The sequence below is a fragment of the Falco cherrug genome, chromosome 10 (assembly GCF_023634085.1).
Source record: "Falco cherrug isolate bFalChe1 chromosome 10, bFalChe1.pri, whole genome shotgun sequence".
Classification (NCBI taxonomy): domain Eukaryota; kingdom Metazoa; phylum Chordata; class Aves; order Falconiformes; family Falconidae; genus Falco; species Falco cherrug.
In genome coordinates this window covers 16,178,867-16,199,841 of record NC_073706.1, presented here as the reverse complement: position 1 = coordinate 16,199,841, position 20,975 = coordinate 16,178,867, and the positions used below count along the sequence as shown (strand labels likewise).

At 47.1% G+C, this 20,975-nt stretch overlaps 3 protein-coding genes across 6 annotated transcripts in view; 2 read left to right on the top strand and 1 right to left on the bottom strand.

Moving 5' to 3' along the window:
• Positions 1 to 20,975, top strand: part of BCL2L1 (BCL2 like 1) — a 198,432-nt gene that overhangs the window by 39,253 nt on the left and 138,204 nt on the right. The gene's annotated exons all lie outside the window — the stretch shown is intronic.
• On the bottom strand, positions 159 to 5,207 carry POFUT1 (protein O-fucosyltransferase 1). Its single transcript, XM_055722634.1, has 7 exons — positions 5,034 to 5,207; positions 4,805 to 4,926; positions 4,470 to 4,652; positions 3,810 to 3,922; positions 2,934 to 3,126; positions 2,446 to 2,688; positions 159 to 2,018 (listed from the first exon to the last, which is right to left on the bottom strand). Exons 1-7 carry the CDS (start codon positions 5,188 to 5,190, stop codon positions 1,830 to 1,832), a joined length of 1,200 nt encoding a protein of 399 aa, XP_055578609.1. The 5' UTR covers positions 5,191 to 5,207; the 3' UTR covers positions 159 to 1,829.
• PLAGL2 (PLAG1 like zinc finger 2) lies at positions 5,240 to 19,598 on the top strand. 4 transcript variants are annotated; one of them, XM_055722632.1, is made up of 4 exons: positions 5,240 to 5,349; positions 8,315 to 8,424; positions 9,884 to 10,110; positions 11,169 to 19,598. In XM_055722632.1, the coding sequence occupies exon 4, from the start codon at positions 11,173 to 11,175 to the stop codon at positions 12,388 to 12,390; it is 1,218 nt and encodes a 405-aa protein (XP_055578607.1). In that variant the 5' UTR covers positions 5,240 to 5,349; positions 8,315 to 8,424; positions 9,884 to 10,110; positions 11,169 to 11,172; the 3' UTR covers positions 12,391 to 19,598. The 4 variants fall into 4 exon arrangements, with proteins under 4 accessions (XP_055578607.1, XP_055578603.1, XP_055578606.1 ...); XM_055722628.1 differs by having other exon boundaries at positions 9,884 to 10,279; XM_055722630.1 differs by having other exon boundaries at positions 5,270 to 5,349; positions 8,319 to 8,424; positions 9,884 to 10,279.

Genomic DNA, 20,975 nt, shown 5'->3' with positions numbered 1-20,975 from the left:
CCCCCCGGCGGCCCCGGTGCCTCGCGAACCATTCCCGGTTCTTGCCGCAGCCGCGAGCGCCGGGCTGGGCCCCACCCGGCCGGGCCGCCTTAAGGGCCGGAGCCGTGCCCGCTTCACCGCAGCCCGCGGCAGAGGAAGGAATGGCGGTGCCACACCCGTGAATATAAAATCGAGGTTTTATTATTACAAGAAATACGTTAAAAAAAAAAAAAAACAAAAACCAAACACACAACCGTTTCAATACATTGTTTTCCCAACACTATGCGGAAAGGCTGCCCTTGCCCTGCCCTGCGGCAAGGAGCCCCGATGGCACCATCCAAGACGAAGCCATGTGAAACACCCAGGAGTGTGCAGGTTTCCAGGCACCCAGCTGCCCCAGGCCCTGCAACCACCCAGTTCCCCAGTTTCTGGAAGCCAGCACCAAGGGAAACAAGAGATGAGAGCCTCTGCCATCCTGACACTTGGGGACCTGCTAGTTCAGCCTTCTTTTGGTCACTCCCTTGAGCCTTCAAAACTGAGGAACATTTTCAAGAAGGAAAAATCCCACCACTAAAAAGACATTTAGAGTTAAACCCCTGTAAACGCTCCACGACAGCACCGTTGAGACCACAGTAGCACACTAGAGGCAGCCAGTCCCGGTACCACTGACTCAATTCAGTGGCATTTTTAAAAAAGCAACAGCAAGTTCTGTACTCAGTCTTTGGATAAAAGAAAAAGAACATCACAGGAGTACCAGAAGGCATCAGCCAAGCTGAGTCTCACATCAAGATTATTGGTGTTACCAGCACTAAACTGCACTGGGCCAAACAAAGGGGTTTGGGCTGCTGTTTCACCATCAGCGACCAATTTCCACAGGGAACTACTCCTGCAGACAAGAGTTGTGTTGTCAGAGGGGTTTTTTTACAAAATATAGTAAGAAAACAGAAGCCATTACCATAGACCTAGGTACAACATACACCAACCCCACTACAGCTACTTTAGAAGTCTTAGCTCAAAACCAGTTTCACTCCGACCACAGACCTCCACCTGACATCAACAGCTACAAAGCTACAAGCCCTAAATCTCCAACTCTCAACTGGCTATGAAAGATCTCCTGCCTGTGTTCCCGCAAACGCCTTCTCCTCAGTTCAACACAAAGACAGGCTGAAAAGGCAGCACATTAAAACATGCCCCTGCTGCACTTCTCTAGTGCCGCTGAAGAGATCCAGGTGCCCCAAAGCACTGCTGAAGAGCAGGTATGAAATGTCTTTTGACATAGAAATGGAAACTGAGGCACTGAGGTGACATAGGTCTAGTAAGGCAACAGTGGCACCTGATAAAACCCAGAGGTAATTTCCAGTCCAGAGCTCTACTTTGCACTTTCTTTCCAGGGACCGCAATATGCCTGAAAATACTCTGCACTTAAAGAGAACTTATGGTCAGTTTTGGACAAGAAGTTTCACAACTTCTCCAAGTAAAATTTAAGATTTAACGGGAAAAAAAATATGAAGAAGAGGACACCTGAGCAGCTGCTTCATCATGATAGCTGGCAAACCCCAAACAGTGAGAATGGAGAGCTATATAAACTACATCTAAAAAACTGTACATAGTTTATAGTTTTTCCATAAACTATATGATTTAAAATTTCTTTTCTGCCTGACCTCACACTGAAAATATAGGAGAAGACAGACAAAACAGTCTAGAAGCCATTGTGAGGAGTATCACAGGGCTGAAGCAGGCCTGTGGCAGCCTGGCAGTGTGTTCTGCATGCAGAACACAGTGCCGAGTGGTCCCTTAGCACGGTACCAAGCTCAGAGGCCTGAGAACCATGGAGCCTGTTCCTCTTCTGGTCAGAATTCATCCCGTAATCTCGGTGGGTGGTCCATACCAAAAAATGAAGAGGGTCTTCCATGCACATCGCGCTCTCTTTTCACAAAGGCAGTAAACGAAGAGACACAGTTTCCAATAAAATGATCAGACTGACCGAGGATGTACAAATCAATCTGAGGCACTTCTGGCTGCAAGCTTACAACCTTGATCTGCAGAGAAATGAGGAAAGCAGATGAATCCAGTCATCTATTATTACAATCCAAATGTCTTGGCATAATATTAGAAATGGAAATATACAACAAAAAGAGAGTGGATTCCATCTTAAGTTGCCCTTTAACTCATTTATGAATAGATAAATGTCAAAAATTTTGCAAATCACTTGGATTTATTTAATTGAGGTCTTTTTCAAGGCAAAATTAACTACCATGCAGAATAATGCTCTTCAACCTCTGGGAAAGGAAGAGTTTTACAGTATAATTTTAATTGCTATGAGAAAAACCACTTTGAGATGCCAATATTTCTGTGAATAGCATATTACACAACTGCCTGCCTGCTGTGGGTGGCAGCATCAGACCAAAATCCAAGGAATGTTTTTATGAAAGCTCTCCTACCTGAACAGGTTTCTAAAATACTTACCTTTTCTTGTAAAAACTGCTGTATTTCCGTTGTGTAGGGCTCAGAATCAGTAGCGATATAAACAGATTTAGCTTCTGTCTTTTTCACCCAGAGCTTGAGAGCACGCTTGATCTCTTTGAGGTCTGGCAGGCACATGTCCATGGTAAGAGGGACTGCAGCGCTTTGGTCATAGCCCACGCACTGAGGTGAAGCCATGAAGTGTGGCCCGGCTGTCCCATCCTTTAACATATTGCAGGCGTTTTTCTATTGGGAGAAGGAAAGAAAATATCACTTTTGAATTGCAAGTGGGAGAAAACACTGTCACGTCCGCCACATCTGCCAGCAGCGTCAGCCTGATTGAAAGGGGAATCCCAACAGCACTGCTAAGGGCTCAGGCTGCCACCCCAGAAGCACAGCTCCTCTTTGGGCAGCTTCTTCCACAGAGCATTAGCCACCAGTCTATAGCAACTGTACAGACCACAACAACCAGTCCCGCATGGGAACCCTACCCAGTCTGAGCCGATCCTCAGGTGAATTCCTACATAGGGCCTGACCAGCAGAGAATGAATATAGGCCTCTCCTTTCTTCACCATTTCATCAGACCACACCATGTATTTCTGGAGGGGCCGGTGTTCCTCTAAGACTGGAAATTGGGCTGGAGCTCCAGGTAAGGCGAGTACAGGGTGCTCAGAGGGTGAAAACCTAAGGAAAGAAATAAAACCACCAGTCTGAAACATGACATAACCTTGCATGTGTCATCTTGCCCAAAGACTACTGTGAAGGTTAAAACAGAAACTATGAACAACCTGAAATATACAGCATCTATTGCTCTAAATTTGGATAAATTTTAACCATTTTCCCATCTGAATGCAACACTGAAGAAAATGCAGGTGCTGCACTTTACCTCAGACCTTTTATTTAACAGACAAAAAGGTAAGAATCTCACATGCAGTGATGAGCCACCAAGCAATGACAGCTTATATTTTCACCCCAGATGAGAGCAATTCTGTCACCCAAACTTACTGATACCACCTGTAGCTCTGAAAACGAGGTAACCAGTAAAATACAGTTCATGATCAGCAACTGAGAACCAAGTTCTTTTTGAAGAATAATTACATGTGTAATCAGTAAATACTGTAGCTAGGTATTACTGGCTCAGAAATCAGCGTTAGAGAGTTCACACCTAATAACACTCACAGGAAGAGCATGCTCAGCAAATATTTAATGGTAAAAGCACTAAGATTTTTAATTATATTGCTAATTAACCACTTCAATATCTCTCCCCCAAAAGGCAAAAGCTTTACACAGTGACTAGCACAACTGTTTTTACAAGTTACTTGAAATGCCTACAGTGGCGTGCCAGCACTGTTCCACCTTCTTGCTACCTTTGGATCCAATGGTCCTTGTATGCAGAACTGAAGGAAATTCCCTTGAAGAGTTCAGACTTATCAAAATTCACTTGAAACTGATCCCAGAAGGGACCAAATGGGTTTCCATCCTGCAAAGGAAAGACAGGTGTTCATTCAGCACATACACAGAGCCCAAAAGGCTGACCTAGCAAGATCCTGAAGGGCAAAGCCAAAGAGCTTTTCTGTTACTGGAGGAAAGCAGGCCAAATACAACAGCCTGTTTGCCATATATCAGCTCCACAGGAAGGAGAGAATGAAAAAAACTAAAAAAAGATCTAAAGCACAGGCCATATTAAAAGAACAGGAATGCCACAGCTCTCAGACTTGTAATTAAAAGAAGTTGCTTTAAAACCAGCGGGCAACTATACCACAGATGGGAAACTGGCAGAGACCAGGAGGAGATAAGCTACAGACCCGTTCTCCTTATGGTCACAATCAAGTCCAAAGTGATAGAACTCACTTACGCAGACCATATTCCTGAGCCCCACGCACCTGCTGACCAAGCTGAGCATGAAGGTACAGCATGCCACACCACGACGCACTGAAAGGAAGGCTGCAACCCGAGTGAGGCAGTCATTCCCTTCAGGAACAGCAGCAGAACTCAGCTGTGCCGGCGGGGACGCAGGAGGAACTCACCTTCATGGGACAGGTACTTTTGTCAGCACTCCTCTGAGCTGCCGCTTCGAAGCAGTAGGCCACTCGCTTGCCAGGTGGCCAGTGAAGGGGCGCCAGCTTTTCCATGAAGTCCTCCAAGCTGATAACACGGTGGTATCGCAGCAGCGGCTCCAGCCTGAAGTGCTCGGTGTAGGGTACGTGCAGCTGGGGAGGACAGGCCCGCCTCACTCACGGGCAGCGGCACACTGCCCCCGCGCCGCCCGGCCTCCCGCGGCTCACCCCGGGCGGGGGCCGCCGCCCTGCGCACCGCCCCCTCCCCGCTGCCCCCGCTGCCCGCCCGGCCCCCGCGGGCTCACGTTGGTGTAGGGCGGGCGGTGGTGGCGGTACTCGATCCACGGCGGCACGGCCAGGGTCCGGTTGAGGGCGCGGGCGAAGGCCAGGGCTCCCAGGAAGTGCTCGGCCTGGTTCCCGAACCGGCCTGCAGCAGAGGCGAGAGCGGGGCTCAGACGGGGCATCTCCCGGGGCCTCCCCTGGGGGCTCCGCCGGGGGCTCCGCGCCGGCCCCGCCGCGCCGGGAGGGCCTCACCCATGCAGGGACAGTAGAGCACGTAACCGGCCGCGTCCCAGGCTGGCGCCGCGCCGCCTCCTGCCGCCATCTCCTCCAGCAGCAAGACGAGGAGCAGGATAAGGACCGGCGACGCTGCCATGGCGGCTCGGCGGAGGTCAGCGAGAGGCGGCCCCATCCCGGCATGCCCCGGGGCCCGCCGGAACGGCCTCTCTAGCGGGAAGCGGCCACCATCGAGGCGGAAGTGGGAGAGCGACGTCACTCCCACAATGCCCCGCACAATGGGGCCGCCGGGGCCTGGGCCGGAGCCGCGCCTGGCGGGGCCCGGGGGAACGGGGTGAGTGCGGGAGGCGGGGAGGCGGCACCGGAGGAAGGGGGGTGAGGGGCGGCGTCACGGCGGCCCCCTCCTCTTGGCGGGAGGGACCCCTCAGGGCTGCGCCATGGTAACGGGGGGGGGTGGGGGGGCGGCACGTGTGCTCCCCCTGGCACCGGCCCGGCCGCCTCCGCAGACCCTTTCCGGGGTGGGGGTGGGGCTCCCGTTTCCCTCCCGGTGCAAACGGCGGAGCTGTCGGAGTAGGGAAGGGCGAGTTGCCCCGGAGGGGTTTGCAACCCGATTGCAACCAGCACGGCCGCACACTGTCCTGGGGGCTTTGCAGACAGGCTGGGGCTAAGTGGGTGAAAAAAGCGGCTTTTATCATAAATAAATCATCTCGGAGCTGTGTTGGCGTTTGGGGCTTCCCCGCTGGTGCGGCGAAGGGGTTTAGGCTGTTGGAATCGCGTCTGTTGTCATGCCAGGGAAGTGGAGGGTGAAAGGAGTTCGGTCAGATGGGAAAACCATCCCCGAGGATGGGGTGTGTGGTTAACCTCCTATGGGAAAGGTGCAGCGGGTTTTTCCTGGGCTTTAAAAGTAAATGCGAATTTTACGCAGAGTTTTCCAAAGTCTGTAAGTGATCAAGTGGAGGAAACTGATACTGAGGCTTGAGCAGCTTAACTAGAAAAATGAGCCTGTTTGGATGTAAAACCCTACATATCTAGAAATGGCCAGAGTCACTCAATGCAATAAAATAATGTTTTTTTATAGGGGAAATCAGGGAATCATAATGACATGTGAGTTGGTGTTTGTGAGTGTCAAAAAACTATTAAAAAAAGGTCAATGCAAGATGTGTGAGGAGGTGGGAGAGTGATTCTTTACATCCAGGTGTTGTACTGGTAGGGCTGGTACTGTGCATCTAGGTCTGGTGTCCCCATTTCTTCCCTTATAATTAAGAAAATGATATTGGAAAACGGCAGAGGTTTCAGAAAAGTCACAATGTGATCTGAGGTCTGGAAGCAGACCTTGCAGTCAGGGGTTGGAGCTGGACTTGGTCAGAACACTTTAACGAAAAGTAGGGGGTGAATTTGTTATGCTGTGTGGGCGTTCTGAAAGGTGTGCTCTGAGAGATGTTGCTGCAGCAGTTTAAGGTGTTACGGTCACTGATCTTTGTGTAGGAGAGTCAGTAAAAAAATGAGTGAACCGGTGTCCTGTCCAGGCCTGGCACCACAGCTGGGATTGCTGCAGAAGCTGGGTTTGAGGCACGATACCAGGCTGAGGCTGAGTGCCAACCATGGATTCTAGCCTCTTCTTTCTGCCACGTAGCTGGTACCTTCTGTTTGCTCAAGTTGAAGCTTTAACAACTTAAAATAGCTTAACAGATCTGAGTGGGGGACTGATGTGGCTTGTGGAGGAAAGATGTAAAAAGAAGTTGCTTTTCAGCTGGGTAAATTCCTTCAGCTGCACCATCAAGCAGCTGTAAAACAGCCGGCCAGTGCAGAAGTGGGTGGTGAGGACTGAGGGACACAGGTGTCCTTGGGCCAACTTCTCTGTCCCTGGAGGAAAAAGAGTGACATTTCTGGAGCAGCTCCATAGTGAAGGTACAGTAGGACTCAGCAGGTAGAAGCCAAGGACAGCCAAATACAAATCAGATGCAAGAGATGCCTGTTAGGAAAGGGAAACGGCAACTCTACAATCCAGGGGCTAGTCAGGCAGCCTGCCAGGCCCCGTGTCCCTGCCTCCCACTGCTGCTGCATACCCGCTCTGGCCAGATCAGCACAGCTTTGCTGTTGGTATAGTCAGAGAAGTCATCCAGGCTCCTTGTTGTTTTTTTCCTGATTATTTTTAACCTGGGCAGTTCTCCAGTCTGGTTCCCAGCCTAGGTTACAAGTTTTTCCCACACAGCTGAGGAAAGGTGCTCCGTGTCGCAGGAGTGACTCCAAGGGCATAAACTGTGCAGAAATGCTGTATTGTTGAACCATACTTTGAGAAAGATTAAACAGTGGGAAAAACTGTCAAAGCAGGTGGCAAATTCTATCCCAGGGACTTTCTGTGAAGCCTGACAGCTTTTTTTGTAATATGTACCAAGTCAGACATACCTCATTGTTTTCTGTGCAGTAACAAGGGGCTGGAATCTCCTACATAGCATACGATCCATCAGCTTATATGAGCTCTTCTAGCTTGAATTTGCACAAACCTGATGACTGTCATAATGAAATATTTCATGTAAGTTGGTAGCCAGTGGGAACCCAGCTCCCAGGTGTATCATATTTTTTTCCAGCTCTGTGTTCACCTTGTCAACCTCTTAACCCCTGTAGAACTGAAGCAGAGGAGGATTCATCTGGTGATGGGAGTTTTCTGTAACCGACTTATCTGAGATTTCTGGGGCTGCAGAGGCTAACCACAGTTTTCCAGGACTAGTACAAAACTTTCTAAGATAACCAGGTTTCCCGGTGCTGGTACAAACACCATCATTTACAAGATGTTCCTTCAACAGGTGTAGGCGAAGTGTTTCCATACAGCAGGGACGTTTCTCTGTGGTGGCTACGGACCTATAGTGAACAGGGACCACACTGGAAACATTATTTGGGAAAATGTTACTAAGAAAACTAATGTATTTTTTTGAAATGTAAATATCTAGATCAGGCAGAGTTTTCTAGCCAAACACAAATTATGTTGTTAACCTTCCACAGCAACTGTGTTTCACTAGGAAAAGGTTGCAGGACTATGCAAGACCCTCATCTTGTTTGTTCTTCCTTATTCCACAGCTGTCAGTGTCCCAGGACATACATTTTGACTTAGACCCAAATAGGTAGAGTCCTTTTTCTTGCTAGATCCTTACAATTTTAAAGGAAAGCTGATGAAATTTCACCATAATGAGTTAGAGATTACCATGTCTTAGCTCATTTGTATTTGGATTCCTGCTCTGAAGGTGATTGTTTACATGCCTTACTATTAGAGACAGCAAAATTGAAAGTCTGTCTTCTTTCAGGTAGCTTTGAAACCAGCACAGATGGGTGAGCTTGTTCAGAGGGAAAGAAGCAACTACCTGGCAAAAGTGGCAGAGACTCCCAGAATGCGTGCACAGCTCTGAAGCAGGAGGTAGAGAACGCTTATTTTTTCCAGCACACATCTCGTACAGAGGTGAAATATTCAGAGTCTTAGACACCTACAAAGGAAGACTGCTTTGAACCACAGGACTCCTGCGCCCTGAGGGGTCAGAGCAGCCTGTCACACTGCACTGGGTTGTACCAAAGTGGCAGCTCAGCAGTTCCAGTCCTTTATTGTTTTGTTCTGCCCAAGTAGATTCAGCCTGCACAAAACCGAATTCTGCTCTTCATGGATGTTTCCAAGCCTCATAGTGACAAGTTTTCTCAGAGTCAACCTATTTCTCAGCGTTTTCCATCCTGAGGGAACTATTCAGGGTATTGTGAGTGATGGTGCAGTTACAGTTATTGTTATTTCAGCTATTCATAACGTTCAGTGGTGCACTTTCTTAATGGGGGTTGGTTAGTTCCCTCGTAGTTGCACATCCTGCCCACAACTGGCACTCATGTTGATGTGCCGGCAGGAAGTTCCTCCCTCTGAAGCAATCATGGAGCGAGAAAGAGCTTGAGGGTTTGATACTATTTTAAGAAGAGTTTCTCAGGCAGCTAAATTCAGTGAAAGAGATCTTTTCTGAGGTTTTTATTTCAGCTAACCAGTTTAGGTGTTGGTAGAACCATATAAAAATGCAGTACTTTACCAACAAGACAAGCACAACTGAAGAACAACCTGCTAAGAGAAAGTAATGTAGATTTTCATTAACATGACAGCTAGCAGAGCATGCAGGAGATATGTTTAGTTGAACAGGAAACAGTCTGAGCTTCCATTAGCAGTGGATGAGAGCGTAAAAAAAAAAAAAAATTGCTCATTAGTGTAGAAAACTTGCTAATCCAGAGAGGCAGAATCTGCCCCACAGTAGAAAAGTGAAAATACAATGACTAATCACACCCTGAAGCAGCATCTGTTGCCTTCCTGAAAAAGGTGTGATGTTGCCAATAATAGCAAGTTTTCCTCCCCACCCCTGTTGACCCATGTGTGGTCATTCAGATTGGTTTGCTAGGAGATGGTCTTCCTAGTGCACCAGGTTGGTAGCAAAGTGGATGAAAAAAAAAAAATACATGAGAACCTTAGTTTCTCTGAGAAGCTCTAGAAGGCAATTCCATGTAAGCAAAGAGCAAAAGTGAGAATGGGGTATGAACATGAAAAAAGGGAGATGCAAAGCAATCCATAAAACACGAGGGGAAAAGGGTAAGGTATTTATAGCTACAAAGAGACACCTGTCTACAATATTTCAGGAGAAAACGCATGTAACAGGTAACACTGGCTCTTAATAGTTGCAAAAATGTAGTTCCAAAAAAGTTTAACATAATTTTATTCAGGTCAAAGGGGTTAATGGAGAAAAGGATGGAAGGTGTTCCAGAGGTGGGAGTTTCCCATGTCTGTGAACGCTTATTTTCACGTCTATAGTGCTTGTTGAATGCTCACATGTGTCACACCAACCGTTCTGTGATTTCAGATGAAGATGTTTTGCTATTAAATCAGTTTGGTCACAGAGGGTTCCAACAGAAAACTGCACTGGGACAACATCACAGCAAGACGCCTGCAGGCTTGAGTTCTGCTTGACATGACCATGTTCTACTAGACCTGCCATGACGGCATTTTTTCCCAGTGTTCCCAACTGGATTCAAGATGCAAAGCAGGAGGAGGAAGAGACAGGCTGGAAATTAGTCCCCAGACCAAGAGGTGAAGAGACCGAAAGTCAGGGAAAATGCCAATGTGAAATTTCCGAGACCTCCTTCTCTAATGTCGATAAGCTGAGAACTCACACGCTTTCTCATACTGAGCAGAGACCATACAACTGCCCTCAGCTGCACTGTGGCAAAGCCTTTGCTTCTAAGTACAAGCTATATAGGTAGGTAACTGCTGAGTGCCTCTACCTAACAGTGCTACCCTGACAGAAGAGAGGGGAAAATCCCTCCGTCGTGTTTTTTTGCTTGAATTTCTGAGAAAGTGGAGGAGGGGGAATGCCCTTGTTACCTTGCAAAGCGGTTGAGTCCCAGACATTACCATACTTGGTATCTCTTCAAGCACCTTCCAGAGAACCTCAGATAATACTTTATCCTGCGCTCAGCTCTTTCCTGTTTTACTAAGGAGGGAATCAAAGCAGAAAGTGAAGTTCACAGATTGAAAAACAAAATGAAAAGCAAGAATAGCATTCACATTTCGGAAGCCCTACCTCTAACTTTAATCACAGGACTCTGTCTGTGGTAGCTATTGTTCTTGCACAAAGGAATAGAATTCCCATTCATGTACCAAAATACAGCACAAAATAATTAAACTATGATCCCTAGGAACCTGAAATTAGATGAACTGCAGTCAGACAGTGTAAGATACTAAGGTGCAATCAGTCCACAGTGGCTGTCAGCAGACATTGCCACAGTCTGATGCCTCCTGATGAAATGAAGCTGTCTCACCAGCAGATAAGTGTTCTTTGTCATAAACTACCAGTTTTCATTGTCATTTCCTCCTCTGATAGCCTCAGCAGAGAGCAGGAGCTGAGTAGATGACTGAAATACACTTGTGTGGAGGTGATGCGTTCTAGGGAGGACAGGCACTGCTGAGACAGGCTCTGTAACGGTTGCTTGAAGTGTGCTTCTGTGCATGTCATTTAGTGGTGATAAAATGCCACATGGAGTTTTTGTGGTATAAAGTGTAGAGCACAAGGAAAATTTTGAAAAAGTAGTGTGTCTTCTCTTAGGGGTTGGATACTAGTCTAAACTTTCCTGCTTTTCTTCCAAAAGGCATATGGCCACACACTCTGCTCAGAAGCCTCATCAGTGCATGTACTGTGAGAAGATGTTTCACCGGAAAGATCACCTTCGCAACCACCTCCAGACTCACGATCCAAACAAGGAGGCCCTCCACTGTCCTGAGTGTGGCAAAAACTACAACACAAAACTCGGCTTCAGGCGACATCTGGCCATGCATGCAGCTGCCAGCGGTGATCTCAGCTGCAAGGTATGCCTCCAGACGTTTGAAAGTACCCAAGTCCTGCTGGAGCACCTCAAAGCTCATTCTAGGCGGGCTTCTGGTGGAGCAAAGGAGAAGAAGCATCCGTGTGATCACTGTGATAGGCGCTTCTACACCCGGAAGGATGTGCGGAGACACTTGGTAGTGCACACGGGGCGGAAGGACTTCTTGTGCCAGTACTGTGCTCAGAGGTTTGGGAGGAAAGATCATCTGACCAGGCATATGAAGAAAAGCCACTCCCAGGAACTGCTGAAGATTAAGACAGAGCCAGTTGACATGCTGGGTCTCCTAAGCTGCAGCTCATCTGTTGCAGTGAAAGAAGAGCTGAGTCCTGTCCTGTGTATGGCATCCAGAGACATGATAGGTGGTAAGAGCTTCCCTGGCATGTTACCTGTGGGCATGTACAGCACACATCTCCAATCCATGCCAAGCTCAGGGATGCCCCATTCTTTGGTTCCCAATTCTCTTCCAATGGGAATGAGCTATCCTCTGGAGTCTTCTTCTCCCATCTCCTCCCCGCCGCAACCTCCTCCAAAGTATCAGCTTGGATCTACCTCATATTTGCCTGAGAAACTACCCAAAGTAGAGGTGGACAGCTTTTTGTCAGACTTCCCTGGCAGCCTGTCTCTCTCATCTGGTGAGCCTCAGTCCTCTTCGCCTCAGCCACCCCCCCTGGATGAGGCTTTGCTTTCCAAGAGCCCTGCTAATCTTTCAGAGGCTCTCTGTGCTGCTAACATGGACTTCTCTCATCTTCTTGGCTTCCTCCCCCTAAATCTTCCTCCTTGCAATCCACCTGTATCATCAGGGGGGTTGGTCATGGGCTACTCACAGGGGGAGACACAGCCACTGCTTACCACTTTGCAACATCAACCTCAAGAATCTGCTGGAGCCGGGGCCTCGCTGAACTTTGGGCCCCTTCATTCGTTGCCCCCTGTCTTCACCTCCAGCTTGAGCACAACTACGCTGCCGCGTTTCCACCAGGCATTCCAATAAGCTGAAAATAGCACTGGAGAACAGATCTTTCAGTCACCCTTTTGTGGAGAGCCTTAAAAACGCACAACTCTTACTTCCCTTTGGGGTGTGAAAGCTTTGCAAAGCTGTTTCAGACAGGAGGTTTCTGGTCTCTGGAGGGAGCACTTGTAGACTGGAACAGCAGATATCCCCGTGCAAGTCCCAGTCCTGTACAGCGAAAAGATTTCGTCTAATAGACTGGATATATTCTATCTAATTTTTAATCTGTGAATCAGGAGCCGCGCTTAGCACTGACCTTCCCTGAGATCCCAGAGCTGTGTTCCTCTTTGGGAAGGGACTGTCCCTGAGAAGGAGTTGAGACTCTTTCATCTTGGGCTAAACTTTTGAAGAGTCCAGCTTCCATTTCATGTTATCACACTGCAGTTCTGGCAAAACAGCCAACACCTCCACATGGAGAAGGAGAAGTCAGGATACCCACTCTGTTTGAAGCCAATGGGGAAGATGCTGTCCTTCCCCACTACCTCTCATCCCATCACCTAATAGCGCTTACTCCACCGAATACAGCTTACTCCACATCAGTGTTAAGCAACAAGACCGTTTACATAGTGAATTCAGAAACATCACCTCATTCTTCTTTGCGGAGCCGTTAGGTTAAAGTCATTATAGTGAACATTGTTTACACAACACAAATCTGTTTCCGCCATTATAAAAATAAGAGGCACCAGAATACACTGGGTTTATATCTGGTGTAGCTAGAACACTGTTTACACAATGAAGTCAGGTTGCACTGATTTCTCTTCACTTATCATGTTCTTCCCCCATGGGGAAATACAATGCTTTTTGGACCACTTCAGTCTCTGCCACTGTAGGCAGCAGCTTCCTGCATTTTCTCTCTGGCTATCCACGCGTCAAGGGGATGGAGCAGCTCTCACAGCTTAGCTTGTTTTTGTGGTGTATGGATAGAACCCTTTTAAATATCTCCCACAGGCAAACAGATTGTGCATCTGTTCTGGAAACCAAAGCATGTGAAAAAGCTAGGTGAGGAGCTCGGGGCCAGCAGCACCGAGTACTGTCATACCAGGTGTGGATGAGGACAGGCCACAGGCCCCAGGCCCCTGCTTCATAGTTTCCTTTGAGATGAGGAACAGAGTATGAGTTTCTAGGTATTTTTTTTTACCACAACAGTTCAGTAAAGTCAGTACCTTTTTTTGGCTTATCCATGAAGCAGTCTCAAGAGGTACATTTTTACCTCAGTCCTAGGGTGATAACGTCCAGGAATCAGGAGGAAAAATTGGTCCCAGCTTCACGTACACTCTTTTCAGTGTATTTGAAGCATTTTCCCCAACACTAATAGTTCTAACAAACACTGAGGATTTGGGCCTGCAGTCACCCTTTCACTTAGGATTTGATTCCACCAGTCTTTTTGTTCACTCCTTCTCAGGCCTTGCCTCCCAAAGTTAAAGTCCTGCTTCCCTTGCTGCCTGCCCCATCTGTTAAATTCTTCCGGGGACTGCCTACCTACTGCAGGCAGAAGGGTTACACTGGGAAGTGGCAGCCAGCTGCTGAGGTCACTTGGCATCTGTATTGTCTCCTGCTCTCATTTTCCTGGGCGCTTGTACTTCAGATAATAACACACGGAGGTCAATCGCACTATACGTTGGTGCATGTTTATGAATGCAGTCACGCAAATCTTCATACCTCAGCATGGAGGAACCATTGTAGGCCAATATAAACCAGGAAATTTGTCAATACTGTTCTCCATAAGTCTAGAAAATGCAAAAATCTACCTCTACTCTGTTATCTCAGCTCCGTCAGTGAAGCCAGATGCTGTCCCCCCCTCATCTCCCCAGAGCACATTCATTTCAGTTGATGCATATTGCTTTCTGCTGAGCCATTGATCCTACAGTGTGACATTAGCTGTGCCTCGTTTGTTCATAGGCTTGTCCCCCTTCTGTTTTACTCAAGAATTTTGTTTTTAATTTAGCTTAGTAATTCTTCCCAGAATGACTGTTTAGTGATCCATTGATTCTCCAAAACATAGATCGGTTGTTTTAGGTTAGCCAGCAATGCTGCAAATAATACTTTTGTATCAAAATGTAATATAAGATTTATTTACCTCAGCAATATCCTGTGGCAATGATCTCCCCAAGTTAAATGCAGTACTTCCTTCTCTCCACTGTAAAATGTTGCCTTTCGAAGTTCAACGAGTGCCTTCTTCTTCTCTAACACAGAAAAGGTAAATAGGGCGTTTCAGCTAGTCTTCTGTTTACCATCACTGAATACCTCAGGCCTGTCTTCTATTGCTTTTCTCTTTGCAAATTAAGAGAGTTTCACACTGTTATCAATTATATGCAAGCCTTATCCCTGTTTTCGGTTGAGAGGATTTGTTTTGTTTTAGAAATAAATGGTCAGAACTGATTGCTGACTGCAAGTGAGGATTGTCAGGTTTATGCAACGCCATCATACACCTTCTTCCATTTCAGAGCATTCGGCTTTCTTGCTTTTTGCCTGCATTGTACTCTGAACAGATGTCATCACTGGAATTCCTTTAGCAGTGGTAGCTAAACTTAGAGCCAGGCATCTTTTTCCTACCAGTAGGCTGTCAAAGAATAAATGGAATTCATTTTGCTATTATTTGCATGTGTGATTTGCTTTCCACACCTGTTCTAACAAGCAGAATTGCAAGAACATTTGTCAATGAAAGGGAAGTCTAAACCAGCAAAGGGAGCGCATTTAGCGCGCTGGAGCTAATACTAGGTATTTGCACGGGAAAACAAGTTCAAAGTTCCCGTTACACAACAGAGTTTATAATCTGCAAGTATTTTGTCAGCCTATCTAAAACTAACGAGGCTACTTCTGTTGGAAATACTAAGTGTGCAGTTCATTTCCTGAAATGAACAATTCATTTCAAAACAATTCATTTCCTGAAACTAGTCAGTGAACAACTTTTACCTGTTCATAAGGAAAAACTTTGAGCATCTATGCTACACCATTTGGGAATCAAAGTTCATTGGGACGTATGTGCTGAGCTGTTACAAAAATCAGCGGAAGCCAGCTTAGACAAGCTCCTGCTAATGTGACTATAGGTAAAACACGATGGTAAACTTGCCTCCCTGGGGTGTTGATTGCTGCAGCGCAGCCTGGAAAACTTCTCTTGTGTCTGTGCAGGACTTACGTGCGTGAAGGAATGGCAGCCGTTATGCTAGTTATGTGAGATGTTAAAAAAAAAATTCATCCCAGAAAGGGTTTGGTTTGGGGTTTTTTTGTGTTTTTTTGGTTTTGTTTTAAATCAAGGTTTAGGAATGTTTAAGTCAACATGCTACTGTCTCTTCAGAGATCATTGTTAATCTAGGGAATAGGAAACTATGGGGAAGGGTGGTGAATGTGGGACAGAGACTCATAGCAGCAGTGTCTGTGAACAGGACCAAGCGTTACAGTTACGTGTTGTTTCAAGGACCACAAATTAGGGGCTCCAGGTACAGGGTACTGCTGCCAGCCAGCCAGCACAAATACAAATTTAACCATCTCGAGAGGCACAAAATACTTTTGACGGAAGAGAGGAGCTTTTAAAGCAGCATTTTCAGAGGCTTAACGAGTACAGGAGACAGCAAGTGAGGCTGAACTTTACAGCGAGATAAGGTAGCAGAGAAGTACTGAGACGGGATACTAAGCACCAGCTGTACAAAAGCAGGACAGCTCAGGGGGCTGAACCTGTCAGAGCTGATGAAACTCAACTGTAACAAACGTTATGTCAGTAGAAGTCTCACATCTTACCCTACAAACAGTGTGCAAAGCAGCCAGTAAATATGTGCAGCATTTTAAGTGCTAAACGAAGGGCTTCGTCACATGGCAGAGCCCTGTGAACCACCCTGTTACGGTCTCTATTCCAGGCACATCTGTATCAGAAAGGCGGCATCGGACTGAGCCCAAGAGGAGCAACTACATCAAATAATTGGTCGGGAGGGTTAAGTTAAGAGGTATTTTAAAGTGTGGCTGACGTGGAGGGCATTCAAGACCAACAGAAACAGTGCAGACAGCTAAGATATAAAATCATAGAGCTCAAGTCTGTGGAAGGACAGGACATGAACATGCCAGCCACTATCAATCAGACCCCACACACAAAGAGGCAAGGACATAATGTCCCACTGGAAACAAGAATGATTCCAGCTTGCTCATTAGAAAATACGCAGGAGAAGCCATTTCTGTGGCAGCAGAGGGTTAACTCACCTAGCCAGTCCTTCCCAGGCTCAGATTTCTAGAGCTGTGTGAAAGTCTGAAGATCTTTTTCCCCATGGGATTACAGCTCGCACAAAATCCATTTGTATGAAGGAACAACATGTTAACTTGCATTTGCTTCCACTGAGTTTCACTTGACAGAATATCCACGTACAGCGTTTTTACAGACCCTGTTCAGCTGTCTCACAATAGTGCCTGCTCTTTAGCCTTAGTGTTGAAAAATGTTGTCACTTCAATGGGAATCCCTTTTTTCCCTCCAGTAGATTGATGATTTCAGTACTTTTGTTGGGAGCTCAGCTCTTTGTTCTTTAATTCCTTCCTTGCTGACAGGTGAATAGCAGCTGCTTGGAAGATCTCCTGCAGTTCACTGAAAAATCCCCGTTTCCTTTCTCTACCATTGCATCACCTTTGCTATCTGGAAAGAATAACCCCACAGAGGCATTTTCTACTGCCTGCAATTACAATTTTTACGAAGAAATCTTCAAAGATGCTCTCCTCATCACCCTACCTTCTTGCTTATCCTCTCTAATCCTGGTTAGTCAGGCTCACTGAATTCTCCCTTGGGTGCCTATTTTTAGTTAATTGCCTGCCCAAGCCCTGTAGATATCCTGCCACCAAAGAGCAAAGTGGATGAATGGCTCGGACAGAAGCACTTCATTAAAACTTTATGGGTTTCCATCTAAAGATGGAATTTTCCTCTTTTTTGTAACTTACTTTTGTGTTTTTCCCGGTTCTCAGAGATGGGAATTGCCATCGGAAGCTCTGAATACGGTCCTGCCTGACACCTGCCTAGCAGAAGGTGGTTTGGTTCAGCATGGTTTGCTGGACCAGGACTTGGGGAAACCACGACTGCTTTCACTCGTGTCACCGACCCCGCCACCTCTCGCCCTTTCTGTGCGCGTTTCCCTCTAAGGGGCCACAGCAATACCGAGCCTCCCTTGTAACGCAGCTGAAAGCTGACTGGGAAACATGCTGTTACCACTGACAACTTTCTCACAGGACCACTGTTTCCCTTTCCTCCTACCACCATGTCTCCAATGTCAGCAGACTCCTCTCAGGTTCTGCTGTCCCTGCCATACACTCGCATCGGGCTCACCTCCATACTATTCCCACCACCCCACAGTGTACTCGCTTCATTCTGGTGAATAACCAGGATCCTTTAGGAATCTTTCCACATGTTTCAGCCACTCTGTAGCTCCAGGTGAGGAGTTTTCTCCCGAGCATGCAGAACCATCTCGACACAGTTTCACAGACTACTTGCCACTAAATGCTTTAGGCTGCCACAGAAACAGGTCAAGCAGAAATGGAACTGGCAATCAGAAATGATACCCAGAAAACATCACATTCTGCTTCTCACTAATCTATGCCACAAGGTTAGCTTAGCTTTCCTATCAAAAGTACATTTTATTTCTTAGGTGCACAGGTTGGCTTGCAGGAGAAGACTGAAGCATCTTCCTCACTGTGCGTTCGTAGTTTAAGCTAGGTCTGCAGCCATCCTTTCCACCAGTGCCTAAATAATACCAGCACACATAAGGAACATATGTGACACAGGGGGAGCTCATCTATATCGAGAGATCACAGCAACAAGGAAAGTTAAAGGCATTGCAGAAGATAAAGAGTAGGGACTTTGGAAACTGGGTGTTTTTTATTACTATTAAATAGGTCAGGTCTTCATTTTCAGTTAGCGAAAACTCCTCAACATTAAAGTGTTTTGTTAAAAACCAACCATCCCTCATTTTAACAGCTATCTTCACCTTCGTTCTATTTCACATACTGTGTCTTTCTTTGAAACTACTATGCAAGTAGACAACCAGCTGTAATGCAGAATGTACTGAGACGATGAGGGACAGCTTTGTGTGAAGCCTGCAGGACAGGAACAGCTATGGCATCCATCACTCAGCACATGGGTCCTGGCTGGTTTAGCCGGGTGAACAGATCACTTACCTGTCCCGGCAGCCCATCTTCCTCTGCCGTTCCGTGTCTTACGCTTGAAGGTAACACACAAGCCTTGCTTATGGAACTCACCAGCACGCCCTGCTCGAAGGTGCAGCTGGAAATGGTACCCAAGCCTGCATACTTGAGGAGAGAGCTAGCATCAGCAGCGGGCAGATTCTGTAACTTCTGCTAGAAGCCTGGCTTGAGTTTATGACTTCTCCTTGCCCTACTGAGTGCCTCAGCCTTGACTGCTTTGTGGTTTTTTTCTCTCCGCTCTAGTGACCCCTAGTATCTAGGAACTACTTTTAGAAAGGTTGTTTTGTAATATTTGTACCAGTATTTTCCTTAAAGGAGGATATTGAATAAAAAAACCTGCAGATGTCTGCTTTCAAGGTGGTCTGACAACCGGGTGGTTGCAAGAGGGATGGCAGAAGCAACCCGTGGAAGCCACAGAGACGCCCCAGGAGCAATCAAGCTCTGAAACTGCTGCTGGAAGAAAAGCTACTGAGTGGCCTTCGCAGCCATGAGTGCGCCGAGAGCCCTGTCCCAGGCAGGGCTGCCCTGCCGCAAGCTCTGCCACGCGTCGGAGGCTGCAGCCAACTGGAGGGCAGCATTTGATCCAGAGCCGGCAAACATCCCGGTGTAGGGGAAAGAAAGGTTTGGGCTTTCTCAGCCCTGGGAAGCTGATGGGAGAGATGTGGTGTGTCTCTCACCGAGGCTGCAATTCATGCTCTCTTCTCGTGTGGGATCTCGCCAGGCCAGTGCCTGACCTCCCTTCCTGCAGCTACAGCTGCCGGAGCCAGAAGCTTCTCATTGTTCAAGCTCAACTGGTTTTCTAAAAAACAAACTTTCTAGCACTTTTACACACAGTGAATAACCTCTTTTATGGAGTATTTTGGGAGGCATAAACAAGGTTTTTAAATTGTAAAAATGCTAAGTGCCATTAGGAAACGTACGGTTTATCACTGAAATTAGTTCTTTCATTGTCCTGCAAAATGAAGTTCAAATTGAAAGCATTTTTTATAATGAAGTTGTTTATTAAAAGCATTTGAATTATCTGCCCCAGGTGTCTTCTTAGAGGCCTTTTGGTTGCTTTATTAAGTAAAGACAGAGTCATAAGGCAAGTCAAAGACCCAGTTCCCTACAGCAATCCACGCAGACTTTTAAGTTTCATTCAAGCAAAGAATTAGACCAAGAAAAGGACATGGCCCGCTGCTGGGCGCGTAGTGACACCCAATGCCATTACCCTCTGTGTCCAACATTATTCTTGACAAAGTTCTGGTCACTTGGTTTCAGTAAAATTACTAGCCTGCATGGATGGGGATGGCCCACTCCCCTCTTCCAAGCAACCCCCACACGTTCTGCACCCTATGACGGTGCTTTCACAAGGCGACAGACCAGAGCCAAGCCCTACAGCCCCAGCTGCGGCTGCAGTAGCGTGCTGCAGAGATGAAAAAGGACGAACAGCACCCTGCCTTCTCGGGAATTTCTTTTCAGAACAGTTTAAAAGCTGACAACCATTTTCAGGTTCACATGCTTTTCTAGGTATGAGCTAGGTTTCATTCTTCATGCAGCCACCGGTAACGCGTGCTCTCGGCCGTGCTTTCCCCCGCGCCGAGGGCTCCGGCGGGACACGACACGGCAGCACCGCTTCCACGTCTGTCTACAAATGAAAAGTTCAAAAAATTGTCCTGTTGGTGGAGCTGGAGCCTTCCTTTCCCTTTTGTAAGGGCAGTGCTATTGCAAAGATTTACCTGTTCCGAGTAAGTTATTTGCCTGCTCTGGTCTCGGCAGCTGATCAGGGTCGCAGCCACCCAGCAGCCCTGACCACCAGCGGCCCTGCAACGCATTCCAGCCCCGGCTGCCACATCCATTGCTCTGCTCAGCACAAGAAAAAGCTATTTCACTGCCCCTCCCTCAGGACACTTGCTGCTTTCCCACCATGGACACCTGCCAGCAGAAAGGCATCACACTGACGATGAAGGTCCAGCTTCTGCAGAACCAACACCCCCCAAAATACTCCACAGGGGAAGGAAATGGCAGCTCGCTTCTCAGCTGTACTCTCGCCCGTTGCTCAAAAACACCACGTATTTGCCTGACCCTGCCAGCCCGTCAGCCATCCAAACAGTCCTCGGTACTGTGCAAGTCAAATAACATTGCGTACACAAGAGATGAGTTGCTGAAGGGGTCTTATCCTGTAGCACAGGAGAGCAGTACAGCAAGAAACAGACCCAAATACCTTGACTGGTGGCATTTTAATTACAATGTATGGCAGTATACAGGACATGCCATGCTGGGAAAAACATTACTGCTCAGTCAAGTTTACTGGGAGAAAAATTTTACAAAGAAAACCACAGTGTATTCCAAGTTCCACTTCTGACTGAAGCTACGTGTCAAAGACCACACAGGTGTCAAACAGGCTAAGTGTTATGAAA

Excerpts from the sequence above, each read along its gene's own strand:
- POFUT1 (XM_055722634.1), bottom strand. The coding sequence starts at position 5,190 with ATGGGGCCGCCTCTCGCTGACCTCCGCCGAGCCGCCATGGCAGCGTCG. Across the intron at positions 4,927-5,033 it reads GCTCTACTGTCCCTGCATGG|GCCGGTTCGGGAACCAGGCC; the intron begins GTGAGGCCCTCC and ends CCTCTGCTGCAG. Across the intron at positions 2,019-2,445 it reads AGCAGTTTTTACAAGAAAAG|ATCAAGGTTGTAAGCTTGCA; the intron begins GTAAGTATTTTA and ends ATTTCTCTGCAG.
- PLAGL2 (XM_055722628.1), top strand. The coding sequence starts at position 10,017 with ATGACGGCATTTTTTCCCAGTGTTCCCAACTGGATTCAAGATGCAAAG. Across the intron at positions 10,280-11,168 it reads TCTAAGTACAAGCTATATAG|GCATATGGCCACACACTCTG; the intron begins GTAGGTAACTGC and ends TTCTTCCAAAAG.